The sequence below is a fragment of the Monoraphidium neglectum genome (assembly GCF_000611645.1).
Source record: "Monoraphidium neglectum strain SAG 48.87 unplaced genomic scaffold scaffold01326, whole genome shotgun sequence".
In the NCBI taxonomy this organism is placed as follows: Eukaryota; Viridiplantae; Chlorophyta; class Chlorophyceae; order Sphaeropleales; family Selenastraceae; genus Monoraphidium; species Monoraphidium neglectum.
The window spans coordinates 1-12,441 of record NW_014012302.1 but is presented as its reverse complement, the minus strand read 5'-3'; the positions used below and the strand labels follow the sequence as shown (position 1 = coordinate 12,441).

The following is a 12,441-nucleotide window of genomic DNA, read 5'->3' as shown; positions in this document are numbered from 1 at the left end:
AAGCTGCTGCGGGAGCCCGGTTGCAGGCCAGCGCCAACCCTCTCCCAGCAAGCGCCACACCTCATCGTGTACAGGAGCACTTAGGCTGCAGGTGTCAGGTGTCTGGGTTGGGAGGGTGGCTCGCAGGGGCGCAGGGCGCCAACTGGAGACCTCAGGTGACCAGGCGTCGGCAGGCAGGATATGAACAATAGAAATAGCCTTGGAAGCTAGCAACGGATCCTGATCAACATCAGTGAAGCCAGATTTATTCATTTCGGGCCAGGAAGTCCGCCACGCAGGTCGCCAGCAGATCCCACACACAATCACGAACGAGGTGACACGGAAGGCTGACCAGGCGGAGCAAGGGGGCGGGAAACAGGCTGCTAAAACACGAATAAGCGGATCCTTCATAGGCAGGGTGGGGGCTGGGGCATGGCACTGCGGTACATCAGTCAAAGGGCCAGGGACCACCCGCACGCCAGCCCCAGCCGCACCCATCAAGCACGAAAGCGACGATAAAAAGTTATTCAAGTGAATTGCAAGGGCAAGATAGCTACCCTGTGTGGCCGGGCCATACCCTCTCAGGGCGGCATGCGACCGTGATGCTGACAGCTGGCCGGTGGGCCTGCCTGCAGGTGACCGACAGCTGAGGTGGACGCGTTGCGCCGCTCGCCTGTCGGTGGCAGCACCTTCCCGGCTGTATGTGCGCAATGTATGGCCACCGTACATACAGCAGATTCTCAGCCGAAAGTCCGAGGTGCTGCTCGTGCACATGACTTGCCAGGGGTAGGGTGGGTCGGTGCTGTCGTCAATCTAATGCGGCGGCGCTCACAGCGCGTCTTCCGAGACGCTTGAGGGGTCAGCGCGACCCCTTGTGCGCGCGGCAACCCAAGGCGGTGGGCAGTACACCTGAAATACCTCTGCGATCATGCACGCGCGGACTGCTGCGCGTGTGCAGTCGCGTGGGCATGCGATGGGAACATTTGGCCTCGAGAAGAGCCTCAGGCGGGGTTGACCTGGGGGTTGAGATGAATCTCATATGGCACAGGTCCGCGCCATCCCGTCATGCTGCTGAATGCTTATGGGGTGTGTGTGTGTGTGTGTGTGTCACAGAATCAGCCCTTGCCTATCCTGTGTGCATATGTGCAACACCAGGATCACCCATTTAAATTCTTCACCGGCTGCTGCCGCCTGCCTGGGAGGGGTGCTGTTTGAAATTTGATATTGGTTGCTCGCGGCAGCTGGGCTGTTCATTGCTGATCTGGTGGCCCATGAATGCACAACCTACCGCACACACCTGTGGGTCACTGGTCTGACGGCCACGTGCTCATCACTCGCAACATATCTTTGACTTGCTTGTTTGACGCTCTCAGTCAAGGGATCCATATCTCGCCTTCGATTTGAGATGTGGTGGGTGAACTGATGGGGTCAGACCGAGGGTCAGCGAGGAACAGCAGTCAACAGTCACGTGAGGTACAAGCATCAATCGTAGCGGCATCAATGGCACGATAGCCACAGCCCCCTGGTAGTGCTGCTCCGCTGATAATCTACAGAACTGCGCGAACGTCCTACCCTCTGCGTTGTCCAAGTGATCCAAATGGCACACGATGGCCTCATTTAAAGTCAACAGCAGCAGTGCCCCGGCCTGGCCCAGGATGGATCTGGACAGAAATCCTGGAGAGTGCCCCAAATCCCCCTGCGCGGCCGCGCCTTGAGCCCCCTATCTCGCATTGTACAGCGACGCCTGCTGCTGATGCCTGCGTATTGGGGACGCCGTCCCTATGAGAACTTTGGCTGCCAACCAGCTCATGGATGCTCTGCCACATGCTTCTTTACGACTACGTATCAAGCGGCGGGCGGGGCACATCTATACTGTCTGCCAGCACGAGCGCTAGCCACATCCACGCGCGCATCCTCTTGCAGCGCGCTCCTGGCCACAATCCAACCTGCGAATGCAAACAACAGCACTTGGCAGATCACGTCCGGCGCCAAGCTGAACCCCTGCGCCTCTCAATGGAGGGTTCCTAAATTCCAGGCGACTTCCCCGCAAACCACGGCTCCAGGCGCCGGTCGGGCCTTCAGCACGCTACAGCCGCTGCAGCAGGGCGGCGTTGCCCCGTAGCATCTCCCCCACAGCCCGCTCCCGTTCGGCCGCCGCAGCCGCCATCGACCAGCCCAGGTCAGCGCTGCCCATGACCTGCTGCCCGCGGCTGCCGCCTCCGCCGCCTCTGCTGCTGCCGCCTGCACGCAGCCACCAGCCGCCGCCGGCCGCGGCGTCTCCATCTCCCGCCGGCAAATCTCGGAGCTGCTCCGGCTGCTGCTGCTGCTGCTGCTGCTGCTGCTGCTGCTGCTGCCAGCTCATGTGCTCCCCAGCCCCTCGCGTCTCCACCCCCAGCTCCCGCCGCGGCGTCGGCCAGACCACCAAACGCGTGTGCGCCGCGCCGCCGTCCCCTCCGCCGGCTGCCTCTCCAGGGGCAAGAGCACCCGCCCACGGCTCCTCCTCATCACCGCCGCCGCCGCCATTGCTCCAGCGTCCGCAGCTGGTGCTTGCCCAGCCGTCGGGCGCCATCGAGCCCCACGCCTGCCGCCCGCTCTCGCACAGCACACCGCGTCTTGCACCGTCGTCCCCACCACCACCCCCGGTCCCGCCCGTCCATCCCGCCGCGGGCCTGCCGCCGCTGCCGTTGGGGGTCCCCTGGGCTGCCGAATGCAGGGGCCGCCGGGCGGCGGCCTCCGCTGCCGCCTCGTCCTCTGCTGCTGCTGCTGCTGCTGCCGCTGCTGCTGCTGCTGCTGCTGGCAGGCGGGCGCCACTGCTGTACTCGCAGATCGCGGCCATCCGCGCGGTCGTCTGCAGCTCCGCCTGCGAAAAGCCGCGGCAAGCGGGAGCAAAAGGGCGGATTGGAAGAGGGCGCAGCTTGGGGCCGGGGACGCCTGGGGGCGCCGCGCGGCGTTTTTCACTGGGCTTGGGCTGGAAAGAGAGGGGCGGCTGCCAAGAGCAAGCATCGCCTGCACCCTAGAGTTGTACTTCCCTGCTCTCTCTGTAGCCACAGTTTGAAGTCACGAAGACCAGCACGGCCCTTGACCCTCTACGCGTGGGCCCCGCGACCGAGGAGGCGGCGGCTTGCTCGCACCTGCACCAGCGCCTGCGCCCGCAGCAGCGCCCCCCGCTCCGCCGGGCTCCTGAACGCCCACGCCGCGAATTCGAGCGCCGCCCCCACGTATTCCGCCACCCCCACTGGGTTGGCCGCCGCGACGACCGCCGAAGAGCCGTCCCTCAGTGTCAGCCGGAACTCATTGTGGGCCCCGTCCAACCGAAGGATTGTTCTGTCATCAAACAGCACGCGCACGCGGCCGTCCGCGTGGGCACGGAAGCTGCCCAGCCCCTCCACCCGCTGGTCTTCCAGGATCTCCTCGGAGATCTGCGGGACCTCGTCTGCATGGTTCTGGTCGGGACCCGGATGGGATATGCGCCAGGGGCCGGGGGCCGCCGCCAATGGCGCGGCCTTGCCGCCGCTACCCGTGCGGGGCCGCCAGCGCGGAAAGCTGGGCAGCAGCGTATGGGCGCCCGCGCCGATGCTTGGCACCGCGCCGGCCGCGGCCGCTGCCGCCCGCTGTGCGGTTGCTGCCATCGCTGCCCTGTGAGTGTTGTCGATGGGTGATCAGCTTAGAATCAGAATCAGAATTGTCACAGCGTCTCGCGGTCGCCTGCACCATCATCGCCGGACATAATTGCCCAACGGCCCCTGCTTGCCGCTCCATCATCACCGCTCCAGCATGACCGCAAACGCGAGTGGCAAGACATGTGCGTTCACCCACATAAACAAAACACCCACATTTGCATATGTGCCCGCCCAAGCTCACGTACCCACATGCACACAAACCCAAAGAGACAATATACACACGTACGCACAAACACACACACACACACACACACACGCACTCACACACACACACAGAAAGAGGGAGAGGTACCGACATATGTGCGTCCAAAGCAAACACACACATGTGCTGAAACGCTCATGAACACCCACGAAACCCACACCTACCCGCACAAACACACATGCACTGCATCACGAAACAAACCCACCTGTACTTGAGCGCCCGCGCCGCCACCGGCCCCACCGCCAGCCGCCGCCCAGTGGCCATCGAAACAACAACATCCGGCAGCGCCCCTGCAGCATACACCCGGGGATCTGCCTGCAGGGGTGCGTGCAGGCGTGTGTGTGCACATGTTTGTGTGTGTGTGTGTGTTTGTGAGCATGCGTGTGGGTTGTGGGTGGCAAATACGTGGCGAGTCAGAGTAAGGATGAGAGAATGGTGGGTGGCGTGTGGGCAGGGGGGGAGGGTGGTGCGGCGAACACCGGGCGCCCCGCGGCAGAACCCAGGGCGCTGAAGGGGGGCCATGAGGCACCAGTGGTCGCCCTGGGGCCGCACCTCCCCCGGCAGTGGGTGCTCCACGAAGCCGGGCTCCTGCGTAGTCATCACTGAGTCATCCTCGTGCAGCCAGGCCTCGACCTCACCCGCGTCCTGCGCGGACGGGCGACGACTCGACTGATGATACTTGAAATTCTCCAAAAATCCAAATTCAGGACACTGTCAGCATCAGTAGTCTCGGCGACACCAGCAGCCTAAGGGGTGACTGCTGCTGGAGACGACCCCACCGCGGCTTGACCGGCTGCCCCGCGTCGGCGCCGCGGGCGCTGCGGCCGCTGCGGCGCCGGGGCTAGCATGCAAGGTTGCCTGCAGCCTCAGCCCTCAGCATGCGCCTCCGCCTCGGGCCAGAGAACAGCTGAGAGAGGGCCCGCCAAACGGGCCAACACTGAACCGGCGGACCCACTCCCCACCAAACCCCACTGCCCACACATGCCCTCCTCACCCCTCCCCACGCCCAGCCCCCACCTGCAGAAACAGGTAAGTGGCCTCCGGCGTCCACACCAGCGTCACTGCCAGGTCAGCAGGCAGCAGCGGCGACGCGTCCAGCCACCAGCTGCCCGCCGGGAAGCTGCCAAAGCATTCGGCCAGGCCCGCGGCCGCATCGGACGTGCCCCCCGCGGGGCCTCCCGGGACCTCCCTTCCTCGGCCGCCGCCGCCCCCGCCGCTGCTGCTGGCACTGCTGCCAGCGCTGCCGCCGCCGCGGCCTGCAGCACCAAACGCCGGCCATATCACTTCTGGCAGATCAGTCATCGCCTCTGTCGGCGCAAGCAGCTCCTCCTCTGAAAACGGCTCCTGATTGGTTGGGCTGCAATCGTATTCGTCGCCTCCCCTATCCGCGCCGCCGCTGCAGACGCCGCCATCGCTGCTGCACCGCGCCTCGCGGCGCGCCGCGCGTTCAAGGCCGTCCCCGCCGCCGCCGCCGGAACGCCCGCCGTCCGGCCGCTCCCTGCCGCTGCCGCGCCGTGGCTGATTGCCCTCCCCCGCGGCGCGCGCGACGGCGGTCGCGAGCGCGAGCGCGGGCGCCCAGCGCTCGGGGCAATGGCGGGTTGAGAACACCTGCGTCTGCCACACGTGCTCGTACTGCCCAGCGCCATGAACCGAGCCCAGCCGCGGCAGCAGCAGCGGGTAGCAGACCGCGAGCCGCGCGCGCGCGCCGCCGTCGAGCACGGCGCGCGCGGCGCCGCAGACGCTGCGCACGGCGACGCGGCCGCCGTCGAGAAGCTCAGCATAGCCGCCGTTCAAAGCGGCGCCGAAAGATGCCGGCCAGTAGACTCGTCGTATGGGGTAGCCGAGGGGGAACACATCGCCCTCCGCTGCGGCGCGCCGCGCGAGCGCGCGGCAGAACGCCGGGCGGTCGGCGTGTGTGTTGCGGAGCCGCAGCGCCTGCGCAAGCAGCGGCGCCGCGCGGCTGAGCGCGAACTCGCTGATCTGGCACGTGGGCGCCGGCGCGCCCGGCGGGGCGTGCGCGAAGGCCTCGCCGCCGGAGGACAGCAGCAACAGCGCGTTGTCGCCCCACAGCGTCTTGACGCGGCCGTCGGCGGTGACGCAGGCGAATTGCAGCTCGGCCTGCTGGGCGGTACTGGAAGGACCGACGGTCATCCTCAAATCACGGTGTTCGTGGTTCAGCAGCTCTTCATTCATCCTGATTGAGTTCAAAGCGCGCCCATGGTCGTGCCACGCGGTTGAGGGACAGCTCGTATTCGTTTGTAAGACCATATATTCCATATGTCCACGGGTACCGATACCACATGGCTGTTTCACGTGCTGCGGGACTGTCGCAGCTACCCACGGCCTTCTCCGTGACCTACAGTACAGAAGTGCGAGCCAGCGCCCCAACCTCATATGTATATGGTGATTTTACCAACATTAATCCCACCTACCGGTATATGCCGCGCACATGCACCTTGCCCTTGACACCAGCAACTGACCCACGACCTGTGAACGCAGCAGTGCGCGTTGTTACCCGCCCGCAAACTGGAGAGCATAAATCTCACATTGGGCCGTTGGGTGGTAGTTTATGTTACATTGGGGGGCAACCGACGGGGGACTCTCCAGGCCGTGTGGGAGCCGGCGGTAGGGGTCCTGCCGTTGTCATTGGTGGTGGTGGTGGTCGTCGTGATTGGGGGGAGTTCGCCAGGACAAAGCGATGTTGATGGGCAGACGGCATGGGTGTTCGACATCAGCCAGTCTGGCTGTGATTTTCCGTGGTCACTTCTTGACGTTGGAAACCTTTGGTGTAAAGTCGACAAGTTTCCCTCCGAGGTTGTGTCTATGCCACAAACTGTGGCTGGTGTGCGCGGGGTTTGCTTTCCAGAGAGTTTTGATAGGGGAGGGCTCCCTTTTCCGTGTCAAAGGCACTTTGACCACGGCGTGTGCACTGCGAGCAGTGTACACTACAGGGCTGGGGCCAGCGACGCAATGGCAGGGTGGATGTTACTTGGCATGATTAAGTCGCAACCCGTCTGCGCCACAGCCCGCTCAAAGCCGCCCGACCCCACCGCAACTTGGCTGCACGACGCGCATGCACCTTGCCCTTGGACGTCCAGGGTGTCATTTGTTCGGAAGTCTGCACGTTTCGGGTGAGTCTCCGCGCCTCTTTTCACCCGCAAATAACTTTGTCACCAACCAGGCTTGCTCGCACGCTCTCTGTCAAGCCGCACCCCTATAGCCCATCACACCCAACCGCCACAAACCTCCGGGTGATGTGGGTGTTTTGGCGCGTATGATTATTGGGCGGGAAGTGGGGATGGTTTCGCGTATGCTTGTGTTGTTGAGGGGCTTGTAGATGTACATACGGTGTGTGTGCGCACGTCACTCCCCGCACATGTGAGGCAGGTGGGCACCAGGGCGGAACTGGCCAAGTCACGATGGCATTGGACAAAACCCACAGCAAACGGCATGGACAACGATGACAGCAACCATATCAATCATGATTCTCCTAAGCACATGTACAAGGGACTTGACGTCGCATCCAAGGCTTGTGAGGGGGCGTCACATGCTCGGCAACCTCACGGGCGGTTCGAGTGCGACGCTCAGTGTACTTAGGCGTCCCGCGTGCCGGGGCGTTTCCGCAGAAACATTTGATTACGAAGACCACTGCCATGCGTGGTGCTGAGGTGTAGCACCGCATTGATGCTGAGCCAGCCTCTGCTCGCTGGTGGCGAAACGAGGAGGACGAGCCTGGACAGGGGAGCGAGCTTGGACCTACCTCATGATCATCCGACGGTTTTCCTGCTGTCTCTGTCAGAACATGTGGACGACCGACCACCACCGGTGCGGAGTTGGCGCAGAAGCACATGACTTGGGTTTGAACTAACCCAATCGAATCTGTGATGGTGCCACTCAAGTCGCATCGGGATTATAACACAGTCACTGTGGCTGCTACGGGGACCAGCGTGCTGGGCTGGACCAGCTGGCCGTGCCGCAGCAGCGCAAGCCGTGCTGCACGCTGCATTCGCAACATTTTGGCTCGTCCAAGCAGGGAAAGGCCCCTTGTATGAACCATTAGGATCACAAATAATAAAACAAGTAGAGCTGCAGAGTATCAGCGGAGTGAAATACGCATGCACAGCGTGGCGGCGGCCGCCCGTGGCGGCCCTGCATTGGCCTGAAGGCCCCCAGGGGCACAAACATACACCACGTGGGCCCGCCCGTAGCTGCATTGCCACCACAATCCTGCAGGGCCTTTCAATCATAAATGTGTTACAGCAGGAAGCCCACGGGGTTGTTCTTCCTGCGAAGTCAAGCGTGTGGCCAGGCAGCTCGGGTGTGTGGGATGCCGCTCTGTGCTCCCACGTGGGACGGCCTGTTGGTGCAGGCCTATGTGGCGGATGTGCCTAGGCTGCTGCTCAATACAGTAGCCCTGTCAAAATTTCTGGGACGTTGTTGCATTGAATCAGCTGGGGTGTGGATGGACATGGCGGTCAGTTGTGACATCAGCGGTTTGCGGCGTTTGACCGCCGCAGAGGGCGTGATGCACCCCAAAAAACGCAGCTTGCCATCGAGCGGGGCTGCTGCGCCCCACAATGCACCAGAGTACAGCCAGGCAACACTTGTTCAAAGCGCGGCAGCATGCAGCTGCTGGGCGGGTTTACAAACATCGCGCACAGCAGCGGGCCGGCGCGCACCCTGATGGTCACGAGTCTCTTCTAGGGTGTACGACATCATTTAAACCTTACATGCGCATCACTAAAGGCGTCGCAGACGCCTGAAATCAGGACACCTTCGTATCGGTTGGCGCTGCACACCCGCAACCCGCTGCCTATGCACGGCACGCGTAGATCGCGGTAGAGGAGGTAGTTTAGGCGCGGGCAGCACCATGGCGTCCGCAGGCACGTTTGTCCTCGAGAACGAGGACGAGGCCCCTGAGCATAGGCGCACCACCGGCGGGCTTCTGGCCTTCGAGGTCGAGCAGCCTATAACGAATGATCTATTGCATGATAAAACTGGTCAGAGGCAGCAGCGCAGGCAGACGCTGCCGGACGCGTTTATAGGGGAGGACAAGGTGATGGACTGAGCAGGGTTCGCACCCACGGCCGGAATGAATAACTTAGCCGTATACCAACCATTGAGATTGTCACTCACCCGGGCATGCCTCCCTGTGCGGCCCGCTCGGGACACTGCGCGCAGTGTCCCACGCGGCGCGAACGCTGCTCGCTGCACCCAATGCCCTAGAGCATGCAGTCGCCCCACATCCGCTGCACCTCCGCCACGCCTTCCCGGCCACAGGAGATCCGCTCGTTCGAGGGGTTCTATGTGCCCTGGGAAAAGCAGCTGCTCTTCTACGCGCTGGGCGTGCTGAGCTTCGGCCTCGTGTTCCTGCTGGCGAAATGGAGCCCCAAGGTCCACATTGCACTCAACCTGCGGCGCTGCCCCCTGAAAGAGGCGACTTTCGTGCGCATCACGGTGAGCAGCCCCCGCCCCAAAAACCGGCAGCGGCGGCCCCGCCTTGCGAGCGATGTACTGCCCGCACAATGCTGCAAGCCCGCGCCTGTCTGAGCGGCGATCAAACCGTGCTGGGCTCGCGCTGCGGCTGCCACTGATTCATGTTGTGCAGCTGGACGACGGGCGGGTGGACGTCGAGCCGGTGGTGCAGATCACCGGCCCCACCGCCGCGGAGGGCGGCCCGACGGCGGGCTACGGCACCCACCACGTGGGCGGCGGCGCGGCCGTCGGCGGCGGCAGGGAGGAGAAGCACCGGCTGCTGGAATACCGCTGCAACAGGTGGGGGGCCGGGCTTGCCACTCACAGGGGTCAGTGAGTGGGTCGCCTTGTTCCGTCAGGCAGCGCGATGCGTTGCTGGTATGCACGAACAGGGGCAGCGGAGGTTTCAACCTGGCGAGCCTGAGGCGCCGAAAGCTGGGGCCGCCCGCCCCAGTGGAACTTGACGGGGGCGTGGCGGCGCGGAGCGAGGGGCGAGAGGCGGGCTTGCGGCAGCTGAGCGAGCCGCCCCTGGAGCGGCTCACCCGGGGAGGCAGTGCAGCAAGGTCAGGCCAAGAGGCTCACAGCCAGCCAAGCAGGCCGCAGAGGGCGACGATGCACGCAGCCGCGCGGCGCCGCAGCGGCTGCAGCCGGAGGCCGCCCCGCGCCGGCACACCCCTGCAGCCGCGTGGCGCCCGCCTGCCCCTGGACGCGTCGCGTAGTTGATGGCCGCCGCGCTGCGCCGCCTATTGATGCATCTCATGGCTACCCAGGTATTTTTACGTGGACGCGGTGGGCAAGTACGTGCCCGTGCCAGACGTGCCCAAGCGCTTCAACGAGCAGCTCGTTGCCAGCGCGACCCAGCTGGCGGCCACGCAGGTGCGCTCAAGCGACTGGGCCGCGCTGCCGTCGGACGGGGCTGCAGGAACGCCGCGGCCCGCGTGGGCCGCGCGGCTCGCTGAATGGTTTTCGCAGCGTCTCGATGGGGACGGCATGGGCGGCGTCGCGGTGTCCCAAAAGCAAGACGTGGCAGCCGCGCGGCAGCGGGAGCGGGGCGCGAGCGCAGCAGACGCCGGCTCCTGTCCCCAGGGGCGGCCGGCACCGCGCGCGCCGCCGGAGCGGGGTGCGCGCGTGGCAGCTGGCGGACGCCGGCGCCTCACCCCGCGTTGATCAACGCGCGCGCGCAGGACTGGCGGGTGCTGGAGGACGTTGCGGAGTGGAGCGTGGCGGACCGGCAGATGCGGTACGGCGCCAACGAGATGCGCATCCCGGTCAAGGGCGTGGCGCGGCTGGTTTTTGATGAGATGTGGCACCCTTTCTACGTCTTCCAGGTGGGGGGATGTTGGTTTTGGGGCGGGAGGCGTGCTTGGTGTGCATATGAAATGGCAGCACCGGTGTATGTGTGTGGGTGCGCACGCTTGTGTCGGGCGTGTGGGAGTGGGGGCGGTGGTGTTCCGACAGTTCAAGCAGTTGCGCGCCAGGGACAGCAGCGAGGACATGAGCTTGAGGCAGCTGGCGCAACCGCGATTGCATGCAGCAGCTGCAGGGCCCAACCGGTCGAATAGCCGCTCGTCCGCAGTTGCCTCCTGTGCCCACGCCGCGGCTCCCCCCCTCCGCAATCACATCCTCCCTTCCGACACCACAACAGTACTTCTCCATTGTTGTGTGGGTGGCCGGTGACAACTACTGGACCTACGCAATCTGCATTTTTGTGATCACCTGGTTCTCCATCATCACGTCGGCCGTGGAGGCGCACTCCAACATGAAGCGGCTGGCTGACATTGCGTACTTTGCGACAGAGGTGCGCGGGGGCGGGGCGCGGCGTGCTGCCAAGGTTGCGATGCGCATGTGTGTGTGTGTGTGTGTGTGTGTGTGTGTGTGTGAGCGTGAGTGCTAGGATGGGTGGGTAGTGGTACTTATGGGTGGGTAGGGATGGCAGTTGAATGGGTTACTGGGGATAGGGTTGGGGAAGGTTCTACGCGCGCAGATCCCTGCAACAAACCGTCGGACTGACATTTACGGGTGGCCAGGGAATGGAGACACAGGGGAGCAGGCCGGCCTGGCGCAGGGAACCCTGCCGCGCGCGCCCCGCGCCGCCGTCCTCGGCAACAGTGCGCGCCGCAGCGCGCTCCTCCCCTTCGCCGCGCCGCCGATATCGCGCCCGCCCGCCCCTCGCCCCTCGGCCCCCTAACACACGGGCAAACCTCAGGTGGAGGTCCTCCGCGGCGGCCGCTTTGTGAAGCTGCCCTCGCCGCAGCTCGTCCCGGGGGACGTGGTGGCGGTGGGGCCGGGCGTGATGTCGTGTGATGCGGTGCTGATCAGGGGTGAGGTCATCGTGGACGAGAACATGCTGACTGGGGAGTCGGTGCCTGTCAGAAAGGTGGGGGGCGCGTGGATGTGCATGGGTGTGTGTGTTCACGCGTGTGTGCGTTTCTGTTCGTTTGATAGTGAAAAAGTGTGTGTGTGAGAGAGAGAGAGGGGGGGGCGCTTGTGTGAGTGCTGGGTGCGTGCGTGCACGGCAGCACGTCTGCTGCCGTGTATTGGGGATGTCGCCGAGCAAGCAGCCCGCCGCGTGGCCACTGGAATCAGCTCAGGGCCTCCGGCACGCACGGCCCGCGGGCCTTCCCGCTCCTTGGCATCCGCCACCCCCCCCCCCCTGCTCCCCCATGCTCGACTCGTTTCGCCCCACCTTTTCACCCCACCATGTGTTTGACGAAAACGCCTGTTCACCGCAGGTGCCCTTCTCCCCCGCGTCGGACGGGCTGTCTTACGGCCCGGACCGCAGCTCCGCCTGCACCCTGTACGGCGGGACGGCAGTCGCACAGGCGCGCGCGCCCAAGGGGCAGGCGGCGCTGGCGATGGTCGTGAGGACGAGGTTTTACTCGGCCAAGGGGCAGCTGCTCAGGTGGGGGATGGCTGTCTTGCTGTTTGTGTAGTTTGCGTGTTGTGTGCTGTGATGCACGAGGGGGCGAGAGAAGGGAGAGAGAGCGAAGTGTGTGTGTGTGTGTGTGTGTGTGTGTGTGTGTGTAGCAAAGAAATTGTAGAGTCAGATTGGCGGAGCCCTCGTTGCCCCTCCTCAGGACCGCCCCCTCCAGATCACCAACAACC

At 64.4% G+C, this 12,441-nt stretch overlaps 2 protein-coding genes across 2 annotated transcripts; one reads left to right on the top strand and one right to left on the bottom strand.

Moving 5' to 3' along the window:
* Nucleotides 1–2,065: 2,065 nt before the first annotated feature.
* Nucleotides 2,066–6,012, bottom strand: MNEG_7482 (hypothetical protein; the record flags this gene model as incomplete). Its single annotated transcript, XM_014044046.1, has 5 exons — nucleotides 2,066–2,839; nucleotides 3,111–3,615; nucleotides 4,067–4,176; nucleotides 4,414–4,506; nucleotides 4,879–6,012. 5 exons carry the CDS (start codon nucleotides 6,010–6,012, stop codon nucleotides 2,066–2,068), a joined length of 2,616 nt encoding a protein of 871 aa, XP_013899500.1.
* Nucleotides 6,013–9,090: 3,078 nt separating this feature from the next.
* On the top strand, nucleotides 9,091–12,269 carry MNEG_7481 (hypothetical protein; the record flags this gene model as incomplete). The annotated part of the gene is made up of 8 exons (XM_014044045.1): nucleotides 9,091–9,318; nucleotides 9,470–9,636; nucleotides 9,729–9,899; nucleotides 10,107–10,464; nucleotides 10,521–10,664; nucleotides 10,982–11,134; nucleotides 11,543–11,713; nucleotides 12,069–12,269. 8 exons carry the CDS (start codon nucleotides 9,091–9,093, stop codon nucleotides 12,267–12,269), a joined length of 1,593 nt encoding a protein of 530 aa, XP_013899499.1.
* Nucleotides 12,270–12,441: the final 172 nt, after the last annotated feature.